Source organism: Podarcis gaigeae (assembly GCF_964106915.1).
Source record: "Podarcis gaigeae genome assembly, chromosome: 1".
Taxonomy (NCBI): domain Eukaryota; kingdom Metazoa; phylum Chordata; class Lepidosauria; order Squamata; family Lacertidae; genus Podarcis; species Podarcis gaigeae.
The window spans coordinates 83,225,740-83,251,852 of record NC_139678.1 but is presented as its reverse complement, the minus strand read 5'-3'; the positions used below and the strand labels follow the sequence as shown (position 1 = coordinate 83,251,852).

General features: G+C 40.7%; 4 protein-coding genes across 4 annotated transcripts; 1 reads left to right on the top strand and 3 right to left on the bottom strand.

Annotated features, from left to right (window-relative positions):
• LOC310826710 (olfactory receptor 5AR1-like) lies at positions 1 to 936 on the bottom strand (the record flags this gene model as incomplete). Its single annotated transcript, XM_083701885.1, has 1 exon — positions 1 to 936. The coding sequence occupies one exon, from the start codon at positions 934 to 936 to the stop codon at positions 1 to 3; it is 936 nt and encodes a 311-aa protein (XP_083558011.1).
• Positions 937 to 10,253: 9,317 nt separating this feature from the next.
• Positions 10,254 to 14,482, top strand: LOC310826486 (olfactory receptor 5AR1-like; the record flags this gene model as incomplete). Its single annotated transcript, XM_083701482.1, has 3 exons — positions 10,254 to 10,353; positions 12,424 to 12,512; positions 13,522 to 14,482. Exon 3 carries the CDS (start codon positions 13,529 to 13,531, stop codon positions 14,480 to 14,482), a length of 954 nt encoding a protein of 317 aa, XP_083557608.1. The 5' UTR covers positions 10,254 to 10,353; positions 12,424 to 12,512; positions 13,522 to 13,528.
• A 5,860-nt stretch (positions 14,483 to 20,342) lies between these two features.
• LOC310826725 (olfactory receptor 5AR1-like) lies at positions 20,343 to 21,278 on the bottom strand (the record flags this gene model as incomplete). Its single annotated transcript, XM_083701939.1, has 1 exon — positions 20,343 to 21,278. One exon carries the CDS (start codon positions 21,276 to 21,278, stop codon positions 20,343 to 20,345), a length of 936 nt encoding a protein of 311 aa, XP_083558065.1.
• A 3,206-nt stretch (positions 21,279 to 24,484) lies between these two features.
• Positions 24,485 to 25,432, bottom strand: LOC310826512 (olfactory receptor 5AR1-like; the record flags this gene model as incomplete). Its single annotated transcript, XM_083701552.1, has 1 exon — positions 24,485 to 25,432. The coding sequence occupies one exon, from the start codon at positions 25,430 to 25,432 to the stop codon at positions 24,485 to 24,487; it is 948 nt and encodes a 315-aa protein (XP_083557678.1).
• Positions 25,433 to 26,113: the final 681 nt, after the last annotated feature.

Here is a 26,113-nt window from a genome sequence, read left to right as displayed (position 1 = left end):
TTAATTGAATGAAATCCTCCCCCTCGTCCTTATGAAAGCATCCTTCACATCTTTATTTCTCAAACTGTAAATCAATGGATTTAGCATGGGGATCACAAGAGTATAGAACACTGAAACAATTTTATCTTCATCGTTTGAGACCCCAGAATTGGGCCTCAGATACATAAAGATGATAGTCCCATAGAAGATTGTAACAGCCATAAAGTGAGAGGCACAAGTGGAAAAGGCTTTGTGTCTGCCCTGGGCAGAGCGAATCCGCAGGATGGCAAAAATGATGTAGGTATAGGAGATGAGGATAATCATCAAAGTGCTCATGATTATTGCAGTAGCAAAGATGAAATGCACAGTGTTAGCCACTGCTGTGCTTGAACAGGAAAGTTTCAGGACGGGAGGAACGTCACAAAAGAAATGATTGATAACATTTGAGCTGCAGAAGGACAGGCTAAATATGAATGAAGTCTGAGCAGCTGAATTTACAAAGCCACAAATATATGCACTTGTTACTAACACCAGACAGAGCTTTTTAGACATGGCAACAAAATAAAGTAACGGGTTGCAAATGGCAGTAAAGCGATCATAAGCCATAACAGCTAGAAGACAAGTTTCAACTGTGACAAACAGACAGAAAAAGAAGAATTGCACGGTACACTCTGAGAACGGAATAGTGCTATTCTTTTGTAGGAAGGTCATCAGCAACCTAGGAGCAATAGTGGTGGAATAGCCAATGTCAACCAAGGATAAGTTGCTGAGGAAAAAGTACATTGGGGTATGAAGGTTTGCATCAAGAGCAGCTAGGATGATGATGCCAAGATTTCCTGAGACTGTGACAATGTAGATCAAGATAAATGCCAGGAAGAGAATGGTCCACAACTCTGGATGGTCCATGAAGCCCAGAAGGATGAATTCAGTCACAATGCTGTGATTCGTGTATTCCATTATTTACCCCAAAGTTTCCCTAGGAGGAAGAAAATGAAATTGTGAAACAAGTACTGTATATATTTTTAATCTTCATGAAAATTTCGTAGCAGTTTAGTGCAAATTTCTTCTAATAAGCACATTTTTCTATGCAGTTTTGACTAATATGAATTTTTTGAAGTGATTTTCCCTAATGTAATCCAGTTTTGAAGATTATTTTCACTAATATATGCATTTTTGTACCTAATGTTCTTTTTAGAAAGCGGCATCATAAAATTCAGGGAAGTTCACATTTCTAAGGATAGCTGAATTTTGGTTTGCATATTGGTTCAAGAAGTACAAATTAAATCATTTCCACTAAAATGCAAACAAAATTCAATGGCACCCTCCCTGTGGAACGCCCTCCCACCAGATGTCAAAGAGAACAACAACTACCAACTACCTTTTAGAAGACATCTGAAGGCAGCCCTGTTTAGGGATGCTTTTAATGTTTGATGTATCACAGTATTTTAATATTCTTTTGGAAGCCGCCCAGAGTGGCTGGGGAGGCCCAGCCAGATGGGCGGGGTATAAATAATAAATTATTATTATTATTATTATTATTATTATTATTATTAACCTCCATCGCTAGTGGACCTCAAAAATCCACTCAAAAATCTGGGACTGATTCTTCCTATCACCTCCCATAACCTCAAGCTCAGTGGGAGAATTCAGTATCACCTTCCAGGCAGGCAAAAATTCTTGAGGAAGGTAGGCTAATGAAAGGCATTGTCTAGTGAGGAAGTGTTACCTTGGAAGGGTCCTATGGACTCAGACTTACTTGAGGACCACATTTGTCACAGTCCTTACACAGTCCTGTGACAGTCCTGAATGCCACAGTCCTGAAATTCTTTACTCCCTTACATGAAGAGTGTCTGCATGTTACTATGTCACAGTGATTCAGTCTCCTGTTGGCTGAAACCATGAACAAAATGTTTAACAGTAATTGGAACAACAAATGCCCCTGGCTGGAATCTGTCTCCGGTGACATCTGTTTTTGCTAAAGTCACTTAAAGGGAAAATACTTTCTCTGTCAGTGTTTTAAACAACTGGAAGACTGCACTGGATATCAAAACAGGATTTTCCAAGTACTGCACTTCAACTAAAGCACTCCTACCCAGCCTCTGGTTTAAACTGAAACACACACAACATTTATTCCTCAAAGTCAGTGTTTAAGATGGGAATTGTAGTTCACCAAAATAACAATGGCAAGGACATCTTTTCACACCAAAAGCAGACATTTCAACGTTTCTACATTACACAACAATACAATTTATTACCCCCCAAAATACCACTGGGCTAGTTGAAGCCCCCTTTGTGAATCAATATAGCTCTATCTTCAGTCCTGGTTTTAGTCTGAAAAACTCGTCCATTTTTCTTAAACATACTCCCCCCTTCCACCACTCCTCTCTTTCACTCCAGCATTTTTTTTATCAGCCTCTGATGCAGCCCCCCATCCCCCCTCTACCCCATGCACTTCTTTAAAGGATCCCTCTAGTCTCTACATGAAATAAAAATAAATAATAAACACCTTTTCCAGTGCAGACTCTCCAGCCTCCACTCCTGTCTCTCAGCACTCCATGCTCCACAAGGCATCCTGGAGATGCTGTAGGTGGTGAAGGCAGGAGTCCTAGGCTCCTACCACTCCAGTTCTTCAATGCACTCTTCTTGATTTACAGCCCTGCATCTCATGCCAGGTGTGCATGAACACTCAGAAAACCCTCTTCCTCCTCTTGTGACCAGCCCAGTTCTTTTCCTTCACCTGCTCTCACCCTGGAGACTGAGGTCAACTGGGAGGGAAAGATGCAATCCCCCCCTGAGTGTCTATGCAATATTTTGCAGAGATGGGAGTTAATTGGGAGAGGAGAGGAGAGGAGAGGAGAGGAAAGCAGACTCCTCAGAGAATCTATGGAACTTTTTAGTTGCTCCAGCTGGGCTGAAGCTTGCAAGCTCCCTCTTCAACCTTCCTAGTCATATCTGAGCAGGATGGTAACAAGATGAGATTGTCATATTGCTCTATGCTGTCAGTGGCAAAGAAACACAATCCTGTGCATTGATTATGCTCAACTTCAGAGGCTTCCAATATGTGTCTCATTTACAAGTAATTTTGCTTTTTGCTCAGAATATATTGCTTGAATCCCATTATTACATTTTTCTCCACAATTCATTTCTTCAAGGACTTTTTTCATAAATTCCCATGAAATGTTATCAAATGGTTTCTCAGCATCTATAAACATCAATGCTGCCTGATTTTCATTTCTTAGTTTCAAGTATTCTACGATATCTATAATATTTCTTATATTATCCTTCATTTGTTTCCCCGGAAGGAAGCCTGCCTGGTCATGATGTATAAATTCCTTCAGTATTATTTTCATCCTATTAGCCAATATGTTAGCAAACAGTTTGTAATCATTATTTAATAATGAAATAGGTCTATAATTTTTTATTGATGTCAAATCTGTCTCTTGTTTCGGCTTTAAAGTTATATATGCCTCTCTCCAAGCCTCTGGGACCTTCCCTTCCCTAACTTTTAGATTTCGTTCATTGTAGCTTGTAATGCTGTTAATAATTGTTTATCTAATTTTTTATAGTATTTAGCTGACAGTCCATCTGGTCCTGGCGATTTCCCCATTTTTGCCTGACTGATTGCTTCCAATAGCTCTGTGGATGTCATAGAGGCATTTAAAATTGCTACTTTCTCATCTGTGATTTTTGATAGTTTACTTACTTTCAAATATTCCTCTATCTCTGTTTTATTTTCTGATCCTGTTCTATATAAATCTGTAAAATACTTGACAAATTCTTTCCTAATCTCTTTTGGGTTGGCTAGAATTTTTTTCTTGACTTTAATTTTACTTAGAGTATTTTTTTGTTGTTTAATTGCCATGCCAACAATTGCATGCTCAAAATATATTTGTTTCTTTTAAAAAAAAATCCACTCTACTTCTTTACAGTGGTACCTCGGGTTACATACGCTTCAGGTTACATACGCTTCAGGTTACAGACTCCACTAACTCAGAAATAGTACCTCGGGTTAAGAACTTTGCTTCAGGATGAGAACAGAAATCATGCAGCAGCGGCGCAGCTGCAGCGGGAGGCCCCATTAGTTAAAGTGGTGCTTCAGGTTAAGAATGGACCCCCAGAACGAATTAAGTATGTAACCAGAGATACCACTGTACTGATAATCATTGAATATTGTGTTTGTAATAGCTTGATAGCTTGCTTTGTACTCTCTTTGTTTGGTTTGTATATTAACTGTTTTTCTTTATTTATCAGGGCCTCTAAGATTTCCCTTGTCTTTTGTTCTCTCAATTACTTTTGGTATGCATTTTGTTGAATTAAAAAAACCTCTTATCACAGCTTTACTGGCACCCCAAATCATCTGAAGGTCTGTTCCTTTATTTAAATTTGTCTTGAGATAGTCCCCTAACATTTTCTCTGCCTTTTCTACCAAATTTTGATCATCTAATAAATCTTCATTCAATTTCCATCTGAAAGTAGAATGTTTTTCATTTTGTAATTCTAAAATTAATGGATTGTGATCTGTTCTTGGTCTTATTTCTTTTTTTAAACTATTAATTCCAATTCTTTAGAGACCCACATTGCTTTGATTCTTGCACTGCTTTTATGCACATATGAAAAAAAGTGAACTCTATGCCTAATGGGTGCTTAAAGGTAAAGAGACCCCATATCATTAGGTCCAGTCGTGGATGACTCTGGGGCTGCGGCGCTCATCTCGCTTTATTGGCTGAGGGAGCCGATGTACAGCTTCCGGGTCATGTGGCCAGCATGACTAGGTTGCTTCTGGTGAAGCAGAGCAGTACACAGAAATGCTGTTTACCTTCCCGCTGGAGCGGTACCTATTTGCACTTTGACGTGCTTTCGAACTGCTAGGTTGGCAGGAGCAGGGACCAAGCAACGGGAGCTCACCCCTTCATGGGGATTCGAACAGCTGACCTTCTGATCAGCAAGCCCTAGGCTCTGTAGTTTAACCCACAGCACCACCCACGTCCCAAATGGGTGCTTAGTTCTCCATATAGCTGTCAAATTTAGGTTCTCTACCATGTCACAGAATCTTGTTGGGAGTCTCCCTTCTTTAGTGTCTTTTTCCATTTCAAGTGAAAACACCCTATTTAAATTGCCCATTAAAATCATTTTCTGATCTGCAAATTCCAATAATTCTGTCATTCATATATATATATATATATATCTATCCTGCTTTCTTTTCATTTGGGGCATAGATTCCAACTAATAGATTTTTTTCACCTTGTTCTACAATCTGTACTATGATCACTCTTCCTTGTTTAATTCAGGATTTGTTTAGGCTCTAATTTTGGTTTAATGTACAAAACCACGCCTCGTTTTTATTTATTTATCTGCTGTTATAATTTCCATTCCTAATTTTTTATTGATTAGGACTCTTTTACAATATGTCTACTTGCTATGTGGGTCTCTTATAAGCAAATTACATCTAAATTTTGTTTTAGAATTATATGTTCAGTATTTTTCTTTTTACTTTATAGTTCAGGCCATTTACATACTTTATAGTTCAGGCCATACCTTTAGATCTGTCATTTTATTTATCTGTTTTCTTTCCCCCTAGTCTTATCTTTCCCTCCTCTTGGTTATTTTAATTATCTACCCCCCCCCCCCGTATCTCCTTCCCCTGTTTCCCCTGTTTATCCAACTTTTCTCCAACTTTTCTGATGGTGTATATGGGTTATCAAAATCTCTGTCATATCTTTGGCAGAAGTCCTGTGCCTGCTCTGAGTTTGTAAGTCTGTGTCTTTGTTTCTTGTATGTAAAGGAGATTTATTCTGGAAACTCCCATATGAATTGTATGTTAACTCTAGTCAAAACATTTGTCAGGAATTTGTACTTTTGGCATTTTTGTAACAAACGTGGAGGGATTTCTTTCACCATGAAAATCAGGTTTCCATCAATCTGGAGTCTGTTTTCATAATTATTCTGGACTATAGCATCCTTCAGCTTTTTAGAATTAAATATCACCAAACAGTCTCCAGGCAACTCCCTTGCTTTAGTAGATTTAGTCCTTACCTGATAACAGCTGTCCATTGCTTCTGCAATGTAATCCTGTTCTTCACCCAAACATTCAGCAATTACGTTGGCTAGGTAGGTTTTAAGATCCAATTCCCCCTTGTCTGGGACACCCCTCATTCTTACCACCTGGGATTTCTGCCTCATCTCTAAAACCGCTACACAATCTTCAAATTGATCTGGTCTACCAGACAGTACCACAATATCAGCCCTTATTGTCTCCTGTTCCTTCTTTATGTCTGCATTCTCACTTGCATTTTTTTGAGATTTAGCCTCTAATCCTTTCACGGAAAGGTCCAAAGCTTCTGTTTTGTTTGTTTGTTAAATTTTCCAGTTTGTTGGAGATTTCTGTGACCATCTCAGTATTTTTTCCCAATTCAGCTACCACCATTTCAGACTGTTTTCGCATTTCTTTTAACATATCTTTTTAAAATTCTGTCAGAAAATCTGCCATTTCTGGAGAGACAGGTCTATCAGGTGTCTCCTGCATAGATCCTCTTCTAGCCACAGGAGCCTGTTTCTTAGTTGTTGTCATTCTGAGTTGCACTACTTCTATACCAACAAAACCTCTTTTCCCCCTCAAAGCAATAATTCTTTTAACACTATCTTATCACCCCTCGAAGGTCATAATTCCCCTTGTTTTGTTCCTACTGCCTGACCTTAGTTAGAGCACACAGAGTGAAAGAAAAAGAGAAAGTATCAAACAAAGGAGAAGGAGCAGTTCAGTAGTACAAATACCCTGAATTACAAAGACATCTCCAGAATGTAAAAGTAGAGATTGAAATTTTGATTAATCCTCTCAACATCAGTCTGTCGCCATCTGTTGGAGCTGTTAAAGAAAAAGGCCACAAGAGTAAAGATTAATTTTCTCCAGTCCAAGTAATGTCCTCTGCCTTCCTTTTGTAGTCAAATGTAACTCTCATCCAAAATTCTAAATGTTCTGGTCTTCACTAATCAATTTATTTAACTTGACAATGTGCAAAACCTCCAGCTATTTCCAAGCACTCACCCCTTCCTCCTTGTTTCCAAGGTTAGATAAGTGTTCCCCTGCATAGCTTTGGTTTAGATTGTGAAGATCCAGGTATTTTCAAATAATTCCAAAGAATCCAGTAATATGTTGTCCAAATAAAAGGAAAAAGGAAAAAAAAAGAAATGAAAAGAAAAAGGGAAGAAGATTCCGGTGCTCTGGTCTTCACCAATCGTTTTATCTGGCCTGACTACAAGCCAAACCTCCAGCTATTCCCAAGCATTCACTTTCCCCCCAAAATTAGATGAGTGTTCTCCTGCGTAGCTTTGGTTTAGATTGTGAAGATCCAGGTATTTTCAAATAATTCCGGAGAATCCAGTAAGATGTTCTCAAATCTAGGAACTGTCACTTCAACTTCAAGATCATTATTATATCCAATAGAGTTGAAGATCAAGATCAATATTATATCCAATAGAGTTCAAGATCAGCAATCAAGTTCAAACAGTATTAGCCTCACAGAAGGTATTTCTCACCAGATGGATTAAGGTAGCCTATAAGTCTTCCACTTACAAATCTTTCCCTAGCAGTTGGCAGATAGTCAGAAAACAGAAGTTGACTTCCTTTTTGATTTCCGTTTTCAACAAATTAAAAGAAAAAAAGGAAATTAAAGTAAAGAAAATCCCATGATGTTTCGGCTTAGTGAAATTAGAATAAAAATCTCCTGCTTACCATGGCAGTCTGAGACTTGGACTCACAGGTTTCGATGCAACCGCGAGAACTCTTAACCGCCCCCCCACTTGCCTTTCATCAGTGTTTTATCGGGGTGGTGGTGGTGGTGGTGGCAGAAAATCGCGCTCTGCCGGACCCTTCGACGTTCCACAACCCCTAGTGGAACTTTCGGGGGGGGGGAGCCTTGCCGTGGTGCTTTCCCCTCTATCCCTTGCAGGTCTCGAACTGATCAGACGATCAGGCGATCAGTTCTGCGCTACATTTTCCTATTAGCAGGAAACCGGAAGTGCCAAAAAACCACAAACTTTTTCCACTTGTGCCTCTCACTTTATGGCATTACAATATTTCATTAAATTAAGTCACTTCTTTTTCAAGATGAGTTTGAGTTTCGAATAGATATTAACCAAGTAAGAAAATGTGCATTTGTGTGTGTGTTTTTGTGAGCAGTCTACTGAGTTGCCTGTTTGTCTACCCCTGCTGAGTGGCAGTTGTAGTCCATAGTGTGTAAATGGCTTGATTCATTCACTTTTGGTGGTTAGGTGCAGGAAGCAGGTTTAGACTAAGTGATCTTCTTAGGAGTTGGCCACAAGGTTGGCTTTTTGGACTCTTTGGCCCAGGGGCTCCCCTCGGAGTTCACAGTTGATTTCTGCTCTTGCAGAAGTTTCCTTCTCCAGGTTTTGATTGGTTCAGTTTCAGAATCAATAAAGTGGCTTCAGGTCACAATAGCAGTACTCAGTGATCTAAATAATGGAAAAACTACTAGACTGTGAGTGAATGGTCTTTGTCCTGCTCTATGTTATTCTCTTTTATTTAAAAATTATACCTCATATTTATTTATCAGATTATTTCACAGTGGCTCCCATCTAAAAAAGCCAACATAAAAAAGTCCAAACTGCTAAAATCAATTTTTGTACTCATTTTTAATAAACAGTGTATACCAACAGTAGGGTAAAATAAAGCCACACTAAAACTCAGCAGAGTAAAATGGTTCTAGCTGCTAATCTGAAGTTTAAAGTGGGGAGATCAGATGAATGTCTCTCAGGAGGGTATAAATCTGGGTGCTTTGAAAGAAAAGGCCATGTCTTACATCCCAATCAGTTATGCTTCTCAACATGGTGAGACACACCAAAGGACCTCTGACGTTGATCACAATTGATGCACAGGATTGTGTGAATTGCAATGGGATTTATTTTAGGCCAAAATGGTTCGCCAGTAGTGGCTTAGTCATGCTGGCCACATGACCCGGAAGGTGTACGGCGGCACACTCGGCCAATAAAGCAAAATGAGCACCGCAACCCCAGAGTAGGCCATGACTAGACCTAATTGTCGGGGTTCCCTTTACCTTTACCTAGGCTGGGCCCCCTTTTGCCTGGTGGGGTAAGGACTATCATAGAATCATAGAATCATAGAGTTGGAAGAGACCACAAGGGCCATCGAGTCCAACCCCCTGCCAAGTAGGAAACACCATCGGAGCACTCCTGACTAGAGGAGCTTCAACTGAGGGGCAGAGTTTTGACCATGTCATGATACTGAGGGGTGTCACAGGAAAAAGATCTCCCTCTGACTTTTTTTGGGGGGTGGAGTTGTTTGTACAGATGCAGAAATGGCATTGGGCAGGATCAACATAATAAATGGGGCTCTTCATAAGGGGTCTGAGGAGGGGGATTGGCCATGAAACCCCAAGCTTAGGAGTTGAATTCCTGGTTGGAATCCTCACCCTGGTCAGCCAGCAAGATCTTGCAAGCTTTGCTTGCACCACAAGGTTCAACACTAAAGGCACATGCCTCCACATTTGGTGGGAATGCTCCAAAATTCAACATTTTTAGACATCAGTCTTACAAGAAATCTGCAAAATAACAAAACAGGTATTAGAAGCAACCCTAGAACTGATCCTATTAAATATCTTCCAAGAGAACAATGCACACTCAGAATACAAAGAACTCATAAGACACTTTCCAATGATAAGTATTTTGGCACTGTTGGGTTGGCTTCAATGTTCATGAGTTTGGGAATAGACAATGATACCCCTTTTTGAGGAGTGAGGTTATTACCCCTCTACTAATATCCATACTAGGTTGCTCAACCATTGCTACTGTGTCCTTTCTTCTGGCAAATCCAGATAATAAGGTGACAGTAAAAACTGCAATTTTTTTAGCAGGGGCAATTGGAATAAGATATTTTATTTGATTATTGATGTATACCTCCAGAACCTATTTTTTATAGTTAAGTATTTATCCCTGTCTTCAGTATCTTCCATTTTATTTTATTGCTATGGCTAGTAGCTGATGCAAATAAAGAGTCTTCTGATTCTACCATACTCTTTATCAATGAGCTTATTTGAAAACAAGGTAGAGAAAAATAACTAATGAGGATTGGGACCATATTGTGTGGGCTGAATGGAAAGCCAGTAATCCTGTTTCAAACTAATTAAGGATGAACAGTGGGAACAAGAACAAATTCCCACACAGCATGTCCTCAGGTGATTATGCTGAGAGGTCCTACACAACATTTTAATGATACAGCTCTCATTCATATATTTCAGGGATTTGATTTCTAGGTAATACCAAACCAAGTATAAAATGAGCAGTTCTATCTACGCATCTTGATTTGGAAGGCTTTAGAAATGACATCTATTATCTTCACAGGTAAAGTTACTTGGGCTATGTTGACTAACCTGATAAAATCTCAGTTATACAGATTTTATTTTCATTTTCTGTTCACAAAAGTTGTATGGCTGGCAGACCTTGCTACATGTTGTCTCCTGCATGTTTCCTGTGACTGTTAAGAGACCAACAGATAAAACAGATCTCCGTAAATGTGGTCTGAAAGAATTAGCCAGGCAGTATTTTCATGAGGCTTTGCAGCCAAATTTCCAAACTCAGCTCAGATAAAACATTTAAGTTTCAAGTTTAAGAGACCTGTCATATTAGTTGGGCATTGAGGCCAGTGGGTTAATGCAATATCTCTGCTTTCTTTCTGTGAAAGGGAAGGGATAGTTCGGTTGGTAGAGCATGAGATTCTTAATCTGAGGGTTGTTGGTTCAAGCCATATTGCAGGGGATTGGACTAGATGATCATTGTGGTCTCTTCCAACTCCAAAATTCTCTGGTTCTATGTATTTGCGCTTAAACACTGCAGGCATGTTCCTTTTTTATTCGCCACAGCAGCCTAACAAAATGAATGGGAAGACACCCTTTCAGTAGGAAGAATAGCACAATTCTTCCTAGCTTTAAATTTCTGTTTACTCAAGTGGCAGAGATGATGACATTAAAGTAAAAAGAATGAGAAAAAAGAAATATGAAACATGAAACTACATGGAAGCCTAATATTTGATGGATTTAGGAAGGCTAGATGGACCTGTCCCTTTGCTGTAGTAGCGTGCTACAAGGGCTGATTAAGGATGCTCTAAAATATCAACTTTTTGTGAGCAAAACATATGGGTGATGTGGAGAAACTTGTGACACTAGTCAGAATTAGACTAGTGAATCTGTCAATTTCAGTTTCTCTTAGTGCCTCATTTTTCCAGTCACTAATTCTGTTTTCCCCGTTTCCACAGCAGTTTGCAAAGTTTTATTTTTTTAAAAAAAAATATCTGTGGGGAAATACATATCAATTTTTGATGGTATTTTGCCTAATCAAGAAAAAATATAGAAACCAAACACTTCCATTTATCATTCTAAGCTGCTTGGGGAAAGTGGGTACTATGCTTGCAAAAAGCATCCACTCCTGTCAAAAAATATAGCCATTAAAAAAAATTCCTAGTTAGTGAATGGGCAGAATGAATTAGGCTAAGACAGTGCCATTCAGTGCCACACTTTTCTAACCATTCTGTCTGTGCAAGCATTATAGCTCGTCAGATGAAATGACATCCCCCCTCTTCCCTCTGTGTACTATTCTGCAGGTTACCCTTGAGTCAATTTCTGGGGTGTTGGGGGAAGGAGAGGGCAGAAAGCCCTGTTGTAAAACTCTAAGTCTGTGTCTTCCTCTGACAAGGCTGGTGAGGTGAATCCTGCCTTTAATTTCTAATCTCAAATGGCATCTCGGAGAAAAGCAGGTGAGTTTGCAGTGGGAAAGTGGAGAGCAGAGATAGGGTTCAACACCCCCTCTTGCCTTTCATTTGAAATTGCTCTCTACCCTGCCGTTTTGTGCCAGTCTTTGGCACAACCTGCATTTTTAGGTCTGTCCTGTACTGACTTGCAGTTGCATAACATTGAAACCTCAGCTCAGAGTTTGCAATATTATGCACATGTATTTGGGCTTAAAATCTACTGATGTCAGAGTAGCTAATGCCTCAGTAAAACAAGATAACATGGGATTGCAACTTTCCACCTTCTTTTAAAATATGGGAAAACTCTGCCCATGCTATATATTTTATTAATTATGACGAGAGGTCCTAAAATGTGAACAGTGAAAATAAGGAATGAGTGACAAACCTACATTTGTGCTAGGTCAAAATATTATCTTCTACAGAAAATAGCATTTGATAAAATAAAGATAACTACCACTGCATCACATCTGAGGTTGCCCACATGAATGGCACATTGTGTATTATGAGTGAAATGACCATGGCTTCCATTGGTTTGGTTCAGAAATAAACTAGACACACACACGCACAAAGAATTGGGGGAAAGGAGACTGAACATTTATGTGCCAATCTGTTTTTTGCTCCCTGACCCTCAATTGGTAACAAGAACTGTCCCGGTCATTTGCTGTTAGTAGGCTGTGGAGAAGAATCCAAACATCCACAGAGGACCCTTGAGACAAGAGCAAGTGAAGAATTCCTGGTTGATCACCTCTTCTGTGAGGTAAGAACTTTGAGTTCCTAAAGCTCATTTCTGGGGTGAACTTGCTAGGGTGGGAGCGGGTTAAGCAGTTCCTTGTTATTCCTCCACTTAAATATGTAGCCTCCAAAACAGCCTTTGATTAAATGAGAGAGGAAGGGTGAGGAGAATATTACTTTACATGTTGCTATGTGTTACACCTAGAGAAAAGGTTAAGCAGCTCCATGTCACCCTAGTCATAAGCATGTGGCCTCATAAAACTACTGTTGTTTGGAACAAAATGTTAAAGATGATTTGCTATTCTGTGTCATATCGAGTATGGAAGTAATTCTCTTTCATCATTGTTCTCAAATGAGAGCACACCTTTCTTAAATGGAAGAGGGAAACTTCACAATTATTGAGTTTGGGATTCACGGATAATCAGAATAGGCACTTTCTCCTCTAGCAAGCTGATTTACATGTCATGACAGAACATTCAGAAGAACCTAGCACTTAATTCCTCCCATTGTGCTTCAAGTCATGGAAAGTGATATTTTAAAAGATTGTCATGGTTTCTGATCCCTTCTGCAATTTTCATACAAGTCATCACTTGATTGTGCATTAATTAGCCCCAATGCTGGTAAAGATAGACATAACTAGGGGTAGATGAGAATTTGGTTTGGATTTTAATGAGAAACCACCCAGTTTGCACTTTTCAAACCAATATGATAACCCAAATCTTTCAACCAAATCTAGATTTCTCTGAATTTTTTGATGCAGTTCTCCCACCTAATAATATGTATATATAAAAAAATGCATATATTTCGCAAAGGGTGCACAAAAATGAATACATTACTGGAAATAACGCAGAGAACTGAATAACTGAATTAGGTGAAATCACATGCCAATATGTATATATTAATTGAAACTTAATGCAAAAATGTATTTATTGAAAGAAATTCACACTAAAATGCTGACACATTTTCATGAGAATTTTAAAGAATAAATAAATAAAATTACTTGCTTTTTATTTCATTTCTGCTTTTCCTCTTAGGGAAACTATGGGATTAATGATGGAGTACACAAATCAAACCATGGTGACTGAATTCATCTTCGTAGGCTTTATGGAACATCCTGAGCTGTGGGCCATTCACTTCCTGCTGTTCCTCTTGATCTACATTGTCACAGTGTCAGGGAATATTGGCATCATCATACTAGCCACCCTTGATGCAAACCTGCACACTCCCATGTACTTTTTCCTTAGCAACCTATCCTTGGTTGACGTTGGCTATTCCACTACTATCGCTCCCAGGTTGCTGATGACCTTTCTGGAGAGCAATAATGCTATTGCATTCACAGAGTGTACCGTGCAATTTTTCTTTTTCTGTCTGTTTGTCACAGTTGAAGCTTGCCTTCTAGCTATTATGGCTTATGATCGCTTCACTGCCATTTGCAACCCATTACTCTATTTTGTTGCCATGTCTAAAAAGCTCTGCATAGTCTTAGTAACTGGTGCATATATTTGTGGCTTTGTGAATTCAGCTGTTCAGGCTTCGTTGATATTTAGCCTTTCTTTCTGCAGCTCAAATGTTATCAATCATTTCTTTTGTGACATCCCTCCCATCCTGAAACTTTCCTGTTCAAGCACAGAAGTGGCTAACACTGTGCATTTCATTTTTTCTACTGCAATAGTCACAACCACTTTGTTGATTATCCTCATCTCCTATATCTACATAATTTTCGCCATCCTGCGGATTCGCTCTGCTCAGGGCAGACACAAAGCTTTTTCCACCTGTGCCTCCCACCTCACGTCTGTCACAATCTTCTATGGGACCATTATCTTTATGTATCTGAGGCCCAATTCCAGTGTCTCAATGGATGAAGATAAAATTGTTTCAGTGTTCTATACCCTTGTGATACCCATGCTAAATCCATTGATCTACAGTCTGAGAAATAAAGATGTGAAGGATGCTTTCATAAGGATGAGAGGGAAGATTTCATTAAGATCTCATTAAATTAATTCAGTTATTCTTCAAGATGAGTTTGAGTTTCCAGTATATAATAACCAAGAAAGTGTGTATTTGTTCTATCTCTCTGTGTGTGTTTCCTGGTGTGTTGCTTTTTTTGACCATTCCACACTTAATAGTCAGGAGGTGGCATTAATAGTACATAGCATGGTTGGCTGGCATCTGTGTGTCTTGGGGGAGAATGGATGAGTTTGTCCTCACGGGTGAAGTCAAACCATTGGAGAGTTACATTGGGTGGTTGGACATTGGGGGAACCTTGATATTGGGTAGAGGGCATCTTGTAGCCTCTGCCTGCCCCTCCTTGGTTAAGGGTATTTTGTTAAAGGGATCCAGTGGGTGGGGTGGCCTAAGACTGATGCCCAGACAGGGACCAAGGTCATATCATACCTCTAACAGGGACCTGCCAGGGGGACCCGCTATTTGATGTAGGTCATAGGCCCACTCCCCATAGGCCCATCATTAGATGCATTCCCAGCAGTCAGGCTGAAGTGATTTAAACTGGCTTCACCCAATGTTTATGGTCTTTCCTCCTTTGGTCACAACTGTAGATACATGATCTGTTTCCAGGCATAAGTTGAAATCTCCTTTCTTGTAACTTAAATCCATTGATTTGGGTCCTAGCCCCCAGAAAAGGACAAAACAATCTTGCTTCACATTCACTGAAACCTGGTGGGATAAGTCCCACGACTGGAATGTAATAATGGAGGGATACAATCTATTTCAGAGAAACAGACCAGTCAAGAAAGGAGGAGGAGTGGCGTTATATGTCAGGGATGTGTATACCTGTGAAGAGATCCAAGATTTAGAACCTCAAAGCCAAAGTGAGAGCATTTGGGTCAAAATTAAGGGAGAGAAGAATAACAGGGACCTCATTGTGGGAGTTTACTATAGATCGCCAAGCCAAACGGAGGACATAGATGATGCCTTCCTGGAACAGATGGCCAAGCATGCAAAAGGAAGGGAGATAGTAGTAATGGGGGACTTCAATTACCTGGATATTTGCTGGATGTCAAACTCAGCCAAGAGCATAAGGTCAAAAAGATTCCTCACTGGCCTTGCAGACAATTTCATTGTCCAGAAAGTGGGAGAAGCAACAAGAGGAACAGCCATTTTAGATCTGGTCCTAACCAATGTTGATGACCTGGTTAGTGGGGTAGAAGTGGAAGGATCATTAGGCGCGAGTGATCATGCTCTTCTGAAGTTTACTATACAGTGGAAAGGAGCAGCCAAGCATACTAGGACTCAATTTCTTGACTTTAAGAAAGCCGACTTCATAAAACTTAGGGAAGTGCTGGGTGAGATCCCATGGACAGTAATACTAAAAGGAAAGGGAGTTCATGATGGCTGGGAGTTTGTTAAGAGGGAGATAGTAAAAGCACAACTTCAGGCAATACCAATGAGACGGAAACATGGAAGGTGCCTAAAGAAGCTAGGGTGGCTATCTAAAGAACTTTTAACTGAGTTAAGATTAAAAAAGGATGTGTACAAAAAATGGAAAAGGGGGGAAACCACCAAAGAGGAATTCAAACAAATAGCCAGCACGTGTAGACACAAAGTCAGAAAAGCTAAAGCACAGAATGAACTCAGGCTTGCTAGAGAGGTTAAAAGCAACAAAAAAGGCTTTTATGGGTATGTTCGTAGCAAAAGGAAGAACAAAGAAACAGTGGGGTCTCTCAGAGGAGAAGATGGTGAAATGCAAACAGGGGATACAGAAAGGGCTGAACTCCTCAATGCCTTCTTTGCCTCAGTCTTCTCTGATAAAGAAAACAATGCCCGACCTGAAGAATTTGGAGCAAATGATTCAGCAGAGGAAACACAGCCCAGAATAACTAAGGAGATAGTACAAGAATACTTGGCTAGTTTAGATGTATTCAAGTCTCCAGGGCCAGATGAACTGCATCCAAGAGTATTAAAAGAACTGGCAGATGTGATCTCAGAACCACTGGCACTCATCTTTGACAATTCCTGGAGAACAGGCGAAGTCCCGGCAGACTGGAGGAGGGCAAATGTTGTCCCTATTTTCAAAAAGGGGAAAAGAGAGGACCCAAATAATTACCGCCCAGTCAGTCTGACACCAATACCAGGGAAGATTCCGGAGCAGATCATTAAGCAAACAGCCTGTGAGCACCTAGAAAGGAATACTGTGATCACCAATAGTCAGCATGGATTTCTGAAAAATAAGTCATGTCAGACTAACCTGATCTCGTTTTTTGACAGAATTACAAGCCTGGTAGATGAAGGGAACGCAGTGGATGTAGTCTACCTTGATTTCAGCAAGGCATTTGACAAGGTGCCCCATGATATTCTTGTAAAGAAGCTGGTAAAATGCGGACTTGACTATGCTACCACTCAGTGGATTTGTAACTGGCTGAACCCAAAGGGTGCTCATCAATGGTTGCTCTTCATCCTGGAGAAGAGTGACTAGTGGGGTGCCACAGGGTTCTGTCTTGGGCCCGGTCTTATTCAACATCTTTATCAACGACTTGGATGATGGACTCAAGGGCATCCTGATCAAATTTGCAGATGACACCAAACTGGGAGGGGTGGCTAACACCCCAGAGGACAGGATCACACTTCAAAACGACCTTGACAGATTAGAGAACTGGGCCAAAACAAACAAGATGAATTTTAACAGGGAGAAATGTAAAGTATTGCACTTGGGCAAAAAAAATGAGAGGAACAAATACAAGATGGGTGACACCTGGCTTGAGAGCAGTACATGTGAAAAGGATCTAGGAGTCTTGGTTGACCACAAACTTGACATGAGCCAACAGTGTGACGCGGCAGCTAAAAAAGCCAATGCAATTCTGGGCTGCATCAATAGGAGTATAGCATCTAGATCAAGGGAAGTAATAGTGCCACTGTATTCTGCTCTGGTCAGACCTCACCTGGAGTACTGTGTCCAGTTCTGGGCACCACAGTTCAAGAAGGACACTGACAAACTGGAACGGGTCCAGAGGAGGGCAACCAAAATGGTCAAAGGCCTGGAAACGATGCCTTATGAGGAACGGCTAAGGGAGCTGGGCATGTTTAGCCTGGAGAAGAGGAGGTTAAGGGGTGATATGATAGCCATGTTCAAATATATAAAAGGATGTCACATAGAGGAGGGAGAAAGGTTGTTTTCTGCTGCTCCAGAGAAGCGGACACGGAGCAATGGTTCCAAACTACAAGAAAAAAGATTCCACCTAAACATTAGGAGGAACTTCCTGACAGTGAGAGCTGTTCGACAGTGGAATTTGCTGCCAAGGAGTGTGGTGGAGTCTCCTTCTTTGGAGGTCTTTAAGCAGAGGCTTGACGACCATATGCCAGGAGTACTCTGATGGCGTTTCCTGCTTGGCAGGGGGTTGGACTCGATGGCCCTTGTGGTCTCTTCCAACTCTATGATTCTATGATTCCACGTGACAGCTCTTTATTTATTTGAAGTTGATTATCATATCACCTCCCAGTCTTCTCTTTTCCAGGTTAAAAACACCCAGCTCCCTTAACCATTACTAATAAGGCTTGGTTTCTGGACCTTTTATCACCTTGGTTGCCCTCCTCTGCACACATTCTGGGGATCACGTAAAACCTCCAAAAGTGGCATGTCTGGGAATTTCCAGAGGTATGGCAACCCTACCATTAACTCATGTTCACCAGGGCCTTTTAAACGTCAGATTAGCAGCCGATCCATTTTATTCTACTGTGTTTTAGTCTGGGTTGCCTAGTTTTTATACTAATTTTATTTGGTCCCTCTGTTAGTTTTAACTGATTACTAAAATTGAGTGCTAACCATGATTTTAGTAGTTTGAACTGTTTTCATTGTCTTTTAACAATTTTATGATTCTCTGCAAACCATGACGGCTTTGATTTATATTTCAAAAGTGAAGTATAAATTTTTGAATAAATGAAAGAAGTATATTTTAAAAAAATAATTAAAAGAAGGTAACATTGAGCAGGAAATAAAGCACTCCCTCCCAGCTCAAGCATTCCGCCATTTATATCTGCGAGTATTGTGATGGTGACCTGATGGCCAAACCAATCAAAACCTCCAGAGGGAAAACCCCTCTAAGTGCAGAAATTAACTACAAGAGAACCCATAAGGGAACCCAACCCCTGCCCGTGAGAAATGAAGATGTGGCAGTAGTACCACCTACCCACTTTACCTGGTCACACCCGGAAGACAAATAAGCAGGTTTCCCCTGCGTGACTCCAGCCTAGGGTCCCAGAGCTCCTAGCAGATGAGGCAAGTTGGTCTCATAGGTGTTCCCTATCCAGCTCCAGGGCCCCAGAGTCCCAAGATTCAACTTCAGGGGCATCCCCTCACCCAAAAGGTGCCTAAGGAAATCACCTAGGTTAAAGCTCCTTCCTACACCTAACCATCCAAAGTGACTGAATCAACATATTTATATGCCATGAGATCGGAGGGCAACCTATAGACTTCAGGAGCAAGGGTTCAACACCTCCCAAATACAATGCATTAGGAAGATTTGGGGCATGGCAAAGCGGGACAGAGTCTCAAACAAAGATGTGGTCTTCCAAACCCACATTCCCATCACGTTCACCTCCCAGAATCTCTCAGTGACATCTATCCTGGCTTGGTCATGACCACAGAATGGAAAACGACAGGATCCCCAAGGACATGCTGCAAAGGGAGCTGGCTTCTGGCACCAGGCCAATTGGCAGACCAACTCTGTGTTGTGAAAGATGTCTGTAAACAGGACGGGAAGGCTGGCAACATTAACTCCGTTGTGTGGGAATCCCTTGCAGGTGGCCATAGTGCCTGGAGACAGTCAGGTTGTGTATTCACAGCAGTGACGAGAGGAGGAAGGACTGCTGGATGGAGTGCAGAAAGAAGGAATGCCATGGTGCATCTTTAGCAGCAAAACCAGATGCCTTCATCTGCCCCAGAACCAGCAAAACATGTCTCGCCTGTATCAGTCTCTACAGCCAAAGCAGGTGCTGTAAATCTCCAGCACTTTGACTTCACCCATGAAGGCACACTCATCCATTGTTTCCCAGGGCTGACAGAAGACAGCCAATCATGCTGTGGAATACTAATACCACCCACTGATGACTCAGAGAGGAATAGGCAAAAAAAAAAAAAAAAAAAAAAAGGGCAACCCACTAGGACAGTGGTGGCAAACCTATGGCACATGTGCCAGAGTGGGCACATGGAGCCCTCTCTGTGGGAACATGCACCATCGCCCCAGCATTGCCATTCTAGGATTACATCTGCCCCCCATGCCATTGCAGGGTGGAAATGCTCCCTAGAGCACTCTCTGCCCACAGCAGCGTTGGGGGAAGTAGCATTCCCACCAAGCTGCTGGTTTCTGTCCGCGCCGCTACTGTCATGCCGCTGTGGGTGTGAAACTGTGTAGGAAAAGGAAAAGGTGCACGTGATTGGTTGCTCCGTCAAGGTTTTTTGTTGATTGCTCCCTGATGGCGAACGTTGTGACTATCGGTTGCTTCTGCTTCCTTCTTGCATGTGAGTGTTTTTCTGAACCCTCCCCCCCAAAAAAGCTTCAACAACTCAACAACTCTGAGCAATCCTACCGCAAAAAGCTCAACAACTCTGGGGGCATAGTATACACAAAAAAAATGAAGTATATTCAAGTGTTTATCCCATCCAAAGTGACTTAATCAACATATTTATTATTTTTTTAAAGATATTTATTAAAGTTTCAAAGATTATATAAAAATAAAACAAATATGTGGGCTTTGGGTTGCAGTTTGGGCACTCGATCTCTAAAAGGTTTGTCACCACTGCAGTAGGACAATTGCACATGCACACACAAATGAAACAAATACACATTTTATGTCTTGGTTAATATGTATTGGAAACTGAAACTCATCTTGAAAAGGAAATGTATTAATTTAATGAAATCTTCCCTATCATCCTGATGAAAGCATCCTTCACATCTTTATTTCTCAGACTGTAAATCAATGGATTTAGCATGGGGATCACAAGAGTATAGAACACTGAAACAATTTTATCTTCATCTGTTGAGACACTGGAATTGGGCCTCATATACATAAAGATGATGGTCCCATAGAAGATTGTGACAGACGTGAGGTGGGAGGCACAAGTGGAAAAGGCTTTGTGTCTGCCCTGGGTAGAGCGAATCCGCAGGATGGCAAAAATAATGTAGATATAAGAGATGAGGATGATCAACAAAGTGGTCACGACTATCACAGTACATAAGATAAAGTGTACAGTGTTAGTCACTTCTGTGCTTGAACAAGAAAGTTTCAGGATGGGAGGGATGTCACAAAAGAAGTGACTGATAACATTTGAGCTGCAGAAGGACAGGCTAAATATCAACGGAGCCTGAACAGCTGAATTCAGAAATCCACAAATATATGCACCTGTTACTAAGGCTATACAGAGCTTTTTAGACATGGCAGCACAATAGAGTAATGGGTTGCAAATGGCAGTGAAGCGATCATAAGCCATAATAGCTAGAAGGCAAGTTTCAACTGTAGCAAACATACAGAAAAAGAAGAATTGCACGGTACACTCTGTGAATGGAATAGTGCTATTCTTTTGTAGGAAGGTCATCAGCAATCTAGGAGCGATAGTGGTGGAATAGCCAACGTCAACCAAGGATAGGTTGCTGAGGAAAAAGTACATTGGGGTATGAAGGTTTGCATCAAGAGCAGCTAGGATGATGATGCCAAGATTTCCTGAGACTGTGACAATGTAGATCAAGATATATGCCAGGAAGAGAATGGTCCACAACTCTGGATGGTCCATGAAGCCCAGAAGGATGAATTCAGTCACAATGCTGTGATTCGTGTATTCCATTATTTACCCCAAAGTTTCCCTAGGAGTAAGGAAATGAAATTGTGAAACAAGTACCGTATATATTTTTAATCCTCATGAAAATTTCCTAGCAGTTTAGTGCAAATTTCTTCTAATAAGCACATTTTTCTATGCTGTTTAACTAATACAAATTTTTTTGAAGTGATTTTCCCTAATGTAATCCAGTTTTGAAGGTTATTTTCACCAATATATGCATTTTTGTACCTAATGTTCTTTTTAGAAGGTGGCATAATAAAATACAGGGAAGTTCACATTTCTCTAAGCATAGCTGAATTTTGGTCTGCATATTGGTTCAAGAAGTACAAATTAAGTCATTTCCACTAAAATGCAAACAAAATTAATTTTAACCTCCATCGCTAGTGGACCTCAAAAATCCACCCAAAAATCTCGACCGATTCTTCCTATCAGCTCCCATGACCTTAAGCCCAGTGGGAGAATTCAGTATCACCTTCCTGGCAGGCCAAAGCCCTTGAGGCGGGTAGGCTAATGAAAGGCATTGTCTAGTAAGGAAGTGTCACCCTTGGAATGTCCTATGGACTTAGAGTTACATGAGGACCACATTTGTCAAAGTACTGAATGTCACAGTCCTGACATTCTTTACTCCCTGTATACATAAAGAGTGTATGCATGTCAGTATGTCATAGTGATTCAGTCTTCTGTTGGCTGATATCATGAATGAAATGTTTAATGATAATTGGAACAATGAATACTCCTGGCTGGAATAGTCTGTCTCCGGTGACATCTGTTTTTGCAAAATATATTTAAAGGGAAAATACTGGAACTTTCTCTTTTAGTGTTTTTAACAACTGGAAGACTGCACTGGATATCAAAACAGGATTTTCCAAGTACTGCACTTCAACAAAGCACTCCTACCCAGCCTCTGCTTTAAACTGACACACAACATTTATTCCTCAAAGTCAGTTTTTAAGATGGGAATTGTAGTCCACCAAAATAACAATGGCAAGGACCTCTTTTCACACCAAAAGCAGACATTTCAACTTTCTACATTACACAACAACACAATTTATTACCCCCCCCTCCAAATACCACTGGGCTAGTTGAAGCCCCCTTTGTGAATCAATATAGCTCTATCTTCAGCCCTGGTTTTAGTCTGAAAAACTCATCCATTTTTCTTAAACATACTCCCCCCTTCCACCACTCCTCTCTTTCACTCCAGCATTTTTTTATTCAGCCTCTGATGCAGCCTCCCCCCCTCCCATCCACTTCTTCTTGAAATGACCCCTTTGGTCTCCACTTGAAATGAAAATAAATAAGAAAACCTTTTCCAGTGCAGACTCTCCAGTCTCCAGCCCTGTCTCTCAGCACTCCATGCTCCACATGGCATCCAGGAGATGCTGTAGGTGGTGAAGGCAGCAGTCCTAGGTTCCTACCACTCTAGTTCTCCAATGCACTCTCCTTATTTAAAGCCTGCATCTCATGCCAGGTGTGCATGAACACTCAAAAAACCCTCTTCCTCGTCTTGTGACCAGCCCAGTTCTTTTCCTTCATCTGCTCTCGCCCTGGAGACTGAGGTCAACTGGGAGGGAAAGATGCAACCCCCCCTGGAGAGTCTATGCAATATTTTGCAGAAATGGGAGTTAATTGGGAGAGGAAAGGAGAGGAGAGGAGACTCCCCAGAGAGTCTATGCAGCTTTGGATCTGGCTCCAGCTGGGATGAAGCTTGCTAGCTCCCTCTTCAACCTTCTTAGTAATATCTGAGCAGGATAGTAACAAGATGAGATTGTAATATTGCTCTATGCTGTCAGTGGCAAAGAAACACAATTCTGTGCATTGATTGTGCTCTACTTCAGAGGCTTTCAATATGTATCTCATATCCAGAAGCCTAATTGGTTGGGATGCAAGACAGGGCCTTTTCCAATGTGGCACCCAGGTTGTAGCATTATCTCTCCAGAGAGAAACACCAGACTCCCACATTTTAAACTTCAGATTAGCAGCCAATCTATTTTATTCTACTGTTTTTTAGTCTGGGTTGCCTAGTTTTTATACTAATTTTTTTCGGTCCCTATTTTGGTTTTAACTGATTACTAAAATTGAGTGCTAACCATCATTTTAGTAGTCTGAACTGTTTTCATTGTCTTTTAACAATGTTATAGTTCTCTGCAAACCATGATGGCTTTGATTTATATTTAAAATGTGAAATATAAATTTTTAAATAAATAAAAGAAGGTAACATTGAGCAGAAAATAAAGCAGGCCAACTGGAAGACTAGCTCTGCATTACAAAAGATTTCTGCAAACGTAAGATGAATGCTAGCAACATTAACCCCATCATGTGGGAATTCCTGGCAGACAACCACAGAGCCTAGAGACAGTCAGATCATGTATCCATAGCAGTGACCAAAGGAGGAAAGACCACTGGGAGGACCACAGAAAGAAGAAATGTCATGGTGCATCTGTAGCAGCAAAACTAGATGCCTTCATCGGCCACAGATGCAACTAAACATGTCTCTCTTGTATCAGTCTCTACAGCCACAGCAGCTGCTGTAATGGTATGCCAGGACTCCTGGACCTGCAGCTTCCTAGGGGTGAATAAATAGACAGGCAACAGTATATATGATTTGTGGATCAAATAGGTCACCACTTTTATTAGTTACAGATGTGAGTGGTTTTTCATAAATATTGGGTGAAGCCAATTTAAATCACTCCAGCCCATCTGCTGGGAATGCATCTAATGGTAGACCACCATGGGGAGTGGGCCTATGACTTACATCAAATAGGGGATCCCCCTGGGCAGTCCCTGTTAGATGAGTGATATGACCCTGGTCCCTGTCTGGGCATGGGTTATAGGCCACTCCTCTGCCCCGGATCCCTTTAACAAAATACCCTTAACCAAGGAGGGGCAGGCAGAGGCTACAAACTGCCCTCTACCCAATATCAGGGCTTTCCCAATGTCCAACCACCCAACGTAACTCTCCAACGGTTTGACTTCAGCCATGAGAACAAACTCATCCATTGTCTCCCAAGACACAAAGATGCCAGCCAACCATGCTATGTACTATTAATGCCACCTCCTGACTATTAAGTGTGGAATGGGCAAAAAAAGAAAAAGAAGAAGAAGAAGCAACACACCAGTAGGACAATTACACACACACACACAAATAGAACAAATACACACTTTCTTGGTTATTATCTACTGGAAACTCAAACTCATCTAGAGCAATAACTGAATTAATTTAATGAGATCTTTCCATTCATCCTTAGGAAAGCATTCTTCACATCTTTATTTCTCAGACTATAGATGAAAGGATTTAGCATGGGGATCACAAGAGTATAGAACACTGAAACAATTTTATCTTCATCCAGTGAGACACTGGAATTGGGCCTCAGATACATAAAGATAATGGTCCCATAGAAGATTGTGACAGACGTGAGGTGGGAGGCACAGGTGGAAAAAGCTTTGTGTCTGCCCTGGGCAGAGCGAATCCGCAGGATGGCAAAAATGATGTAGATATAGGAGATGAGGATAATCAACAAAGTGGCCGTGACTATTGCAGTAGAAAAGATGAAATGCACAGTGTTAGCCACTTCTGTGCTTGAACAGGAAAGTTTCAGGATGGGAGGGATGTCACAAAAGAAATGATTGATAACATTTGAGCTGCAGAAAGAAAGGCTAAATATCAATGAAGTCTGTGCAGCTGAATTCACAAAGCCACAAACATATGCACCTATTACTAACACCAGACAGAGCTTTTTAGACATGGCAACAAAATAGAGTAATGGGTTGCAAATGGCAGTGAAGCGATCGTAAGCCATAATAGCTAGAAGACAAGTTTCGACTGTGATAAATAAACACAAAAAGAAAAATTGCACGGTACACTCTGTGAATGCAATAGTGCTATTCTTTTGTAGAAAGGTCATCAGCAACCTGGGAGCGATAGTAGTGGAATAGCCAACGTCAACCAAGGATAGGTTGCTGAGGAAAAAGTACATGGGAGTGTGCAAGTTTGCATCAAGGGTGGCTAGTATGATGATGCCAAGATTTCCTGACACTGTGACAATGTAGATCAAGAGGAACAGCAGGAAGAGAAGGGCCCACAGCTCTGGATATTCCATAAAGCCAAGAAGGATGAATTCAGTCACCATGGTTTGATTTGTGTACTCCATCATTAATCCCATGGTTTCCCTAGGAGGAAAAGCAAAAATGAAAGAAAAAGCAAGTAATTTTATTTTTTTATTCTTAAAAATTCTCATGAAAATGTGTCAGCATTTTAGTGTGAATCTCTTTCACTAAACACATATTTGCATGCACTTTCAATTAATATCCACATATTGGCAAGAGATTTCTCCTAATTCAGTTCACTTTGTTGTTTTCAGGAATGTACATATGCATTTTTGTACATATTATTTGGTGGAAGAACTGCATCACAAAATTCAGAGCAGTGTAGATTTGGTCTAAAGTTTTTGACTATCATATTGGTTTGAAAAGTGTAAACTAGGTGGTTTCTCATTAAAACCCAAACCAAATTCTCATCTACCCCTAGTTATGACTATCTTTACCAGCATTGGGGCTAATTAATGCACAATCAAGTGATGACTTGAATGAAAATTGCAGAAAGGATCAGAAACCGTGACAATTTTTTAAAATATCACCTTCCATGACTTGAAGCACAATGGGAGGAATTAAGTGCTGGGTTCTTCTGAATGTTCTGTCATGACAAGTACATCAGCTTGCTAGACAGGATGTTCCATTACCTTCTCCCAATGTGTGCAGTTTGGGGTTTCTCCTTACCAAGGCTATAGGGGAGGAGAAGGAGAAACTCCCGTTGTGAAGTTGGAAGTCATCAAATGGGCTCCTGT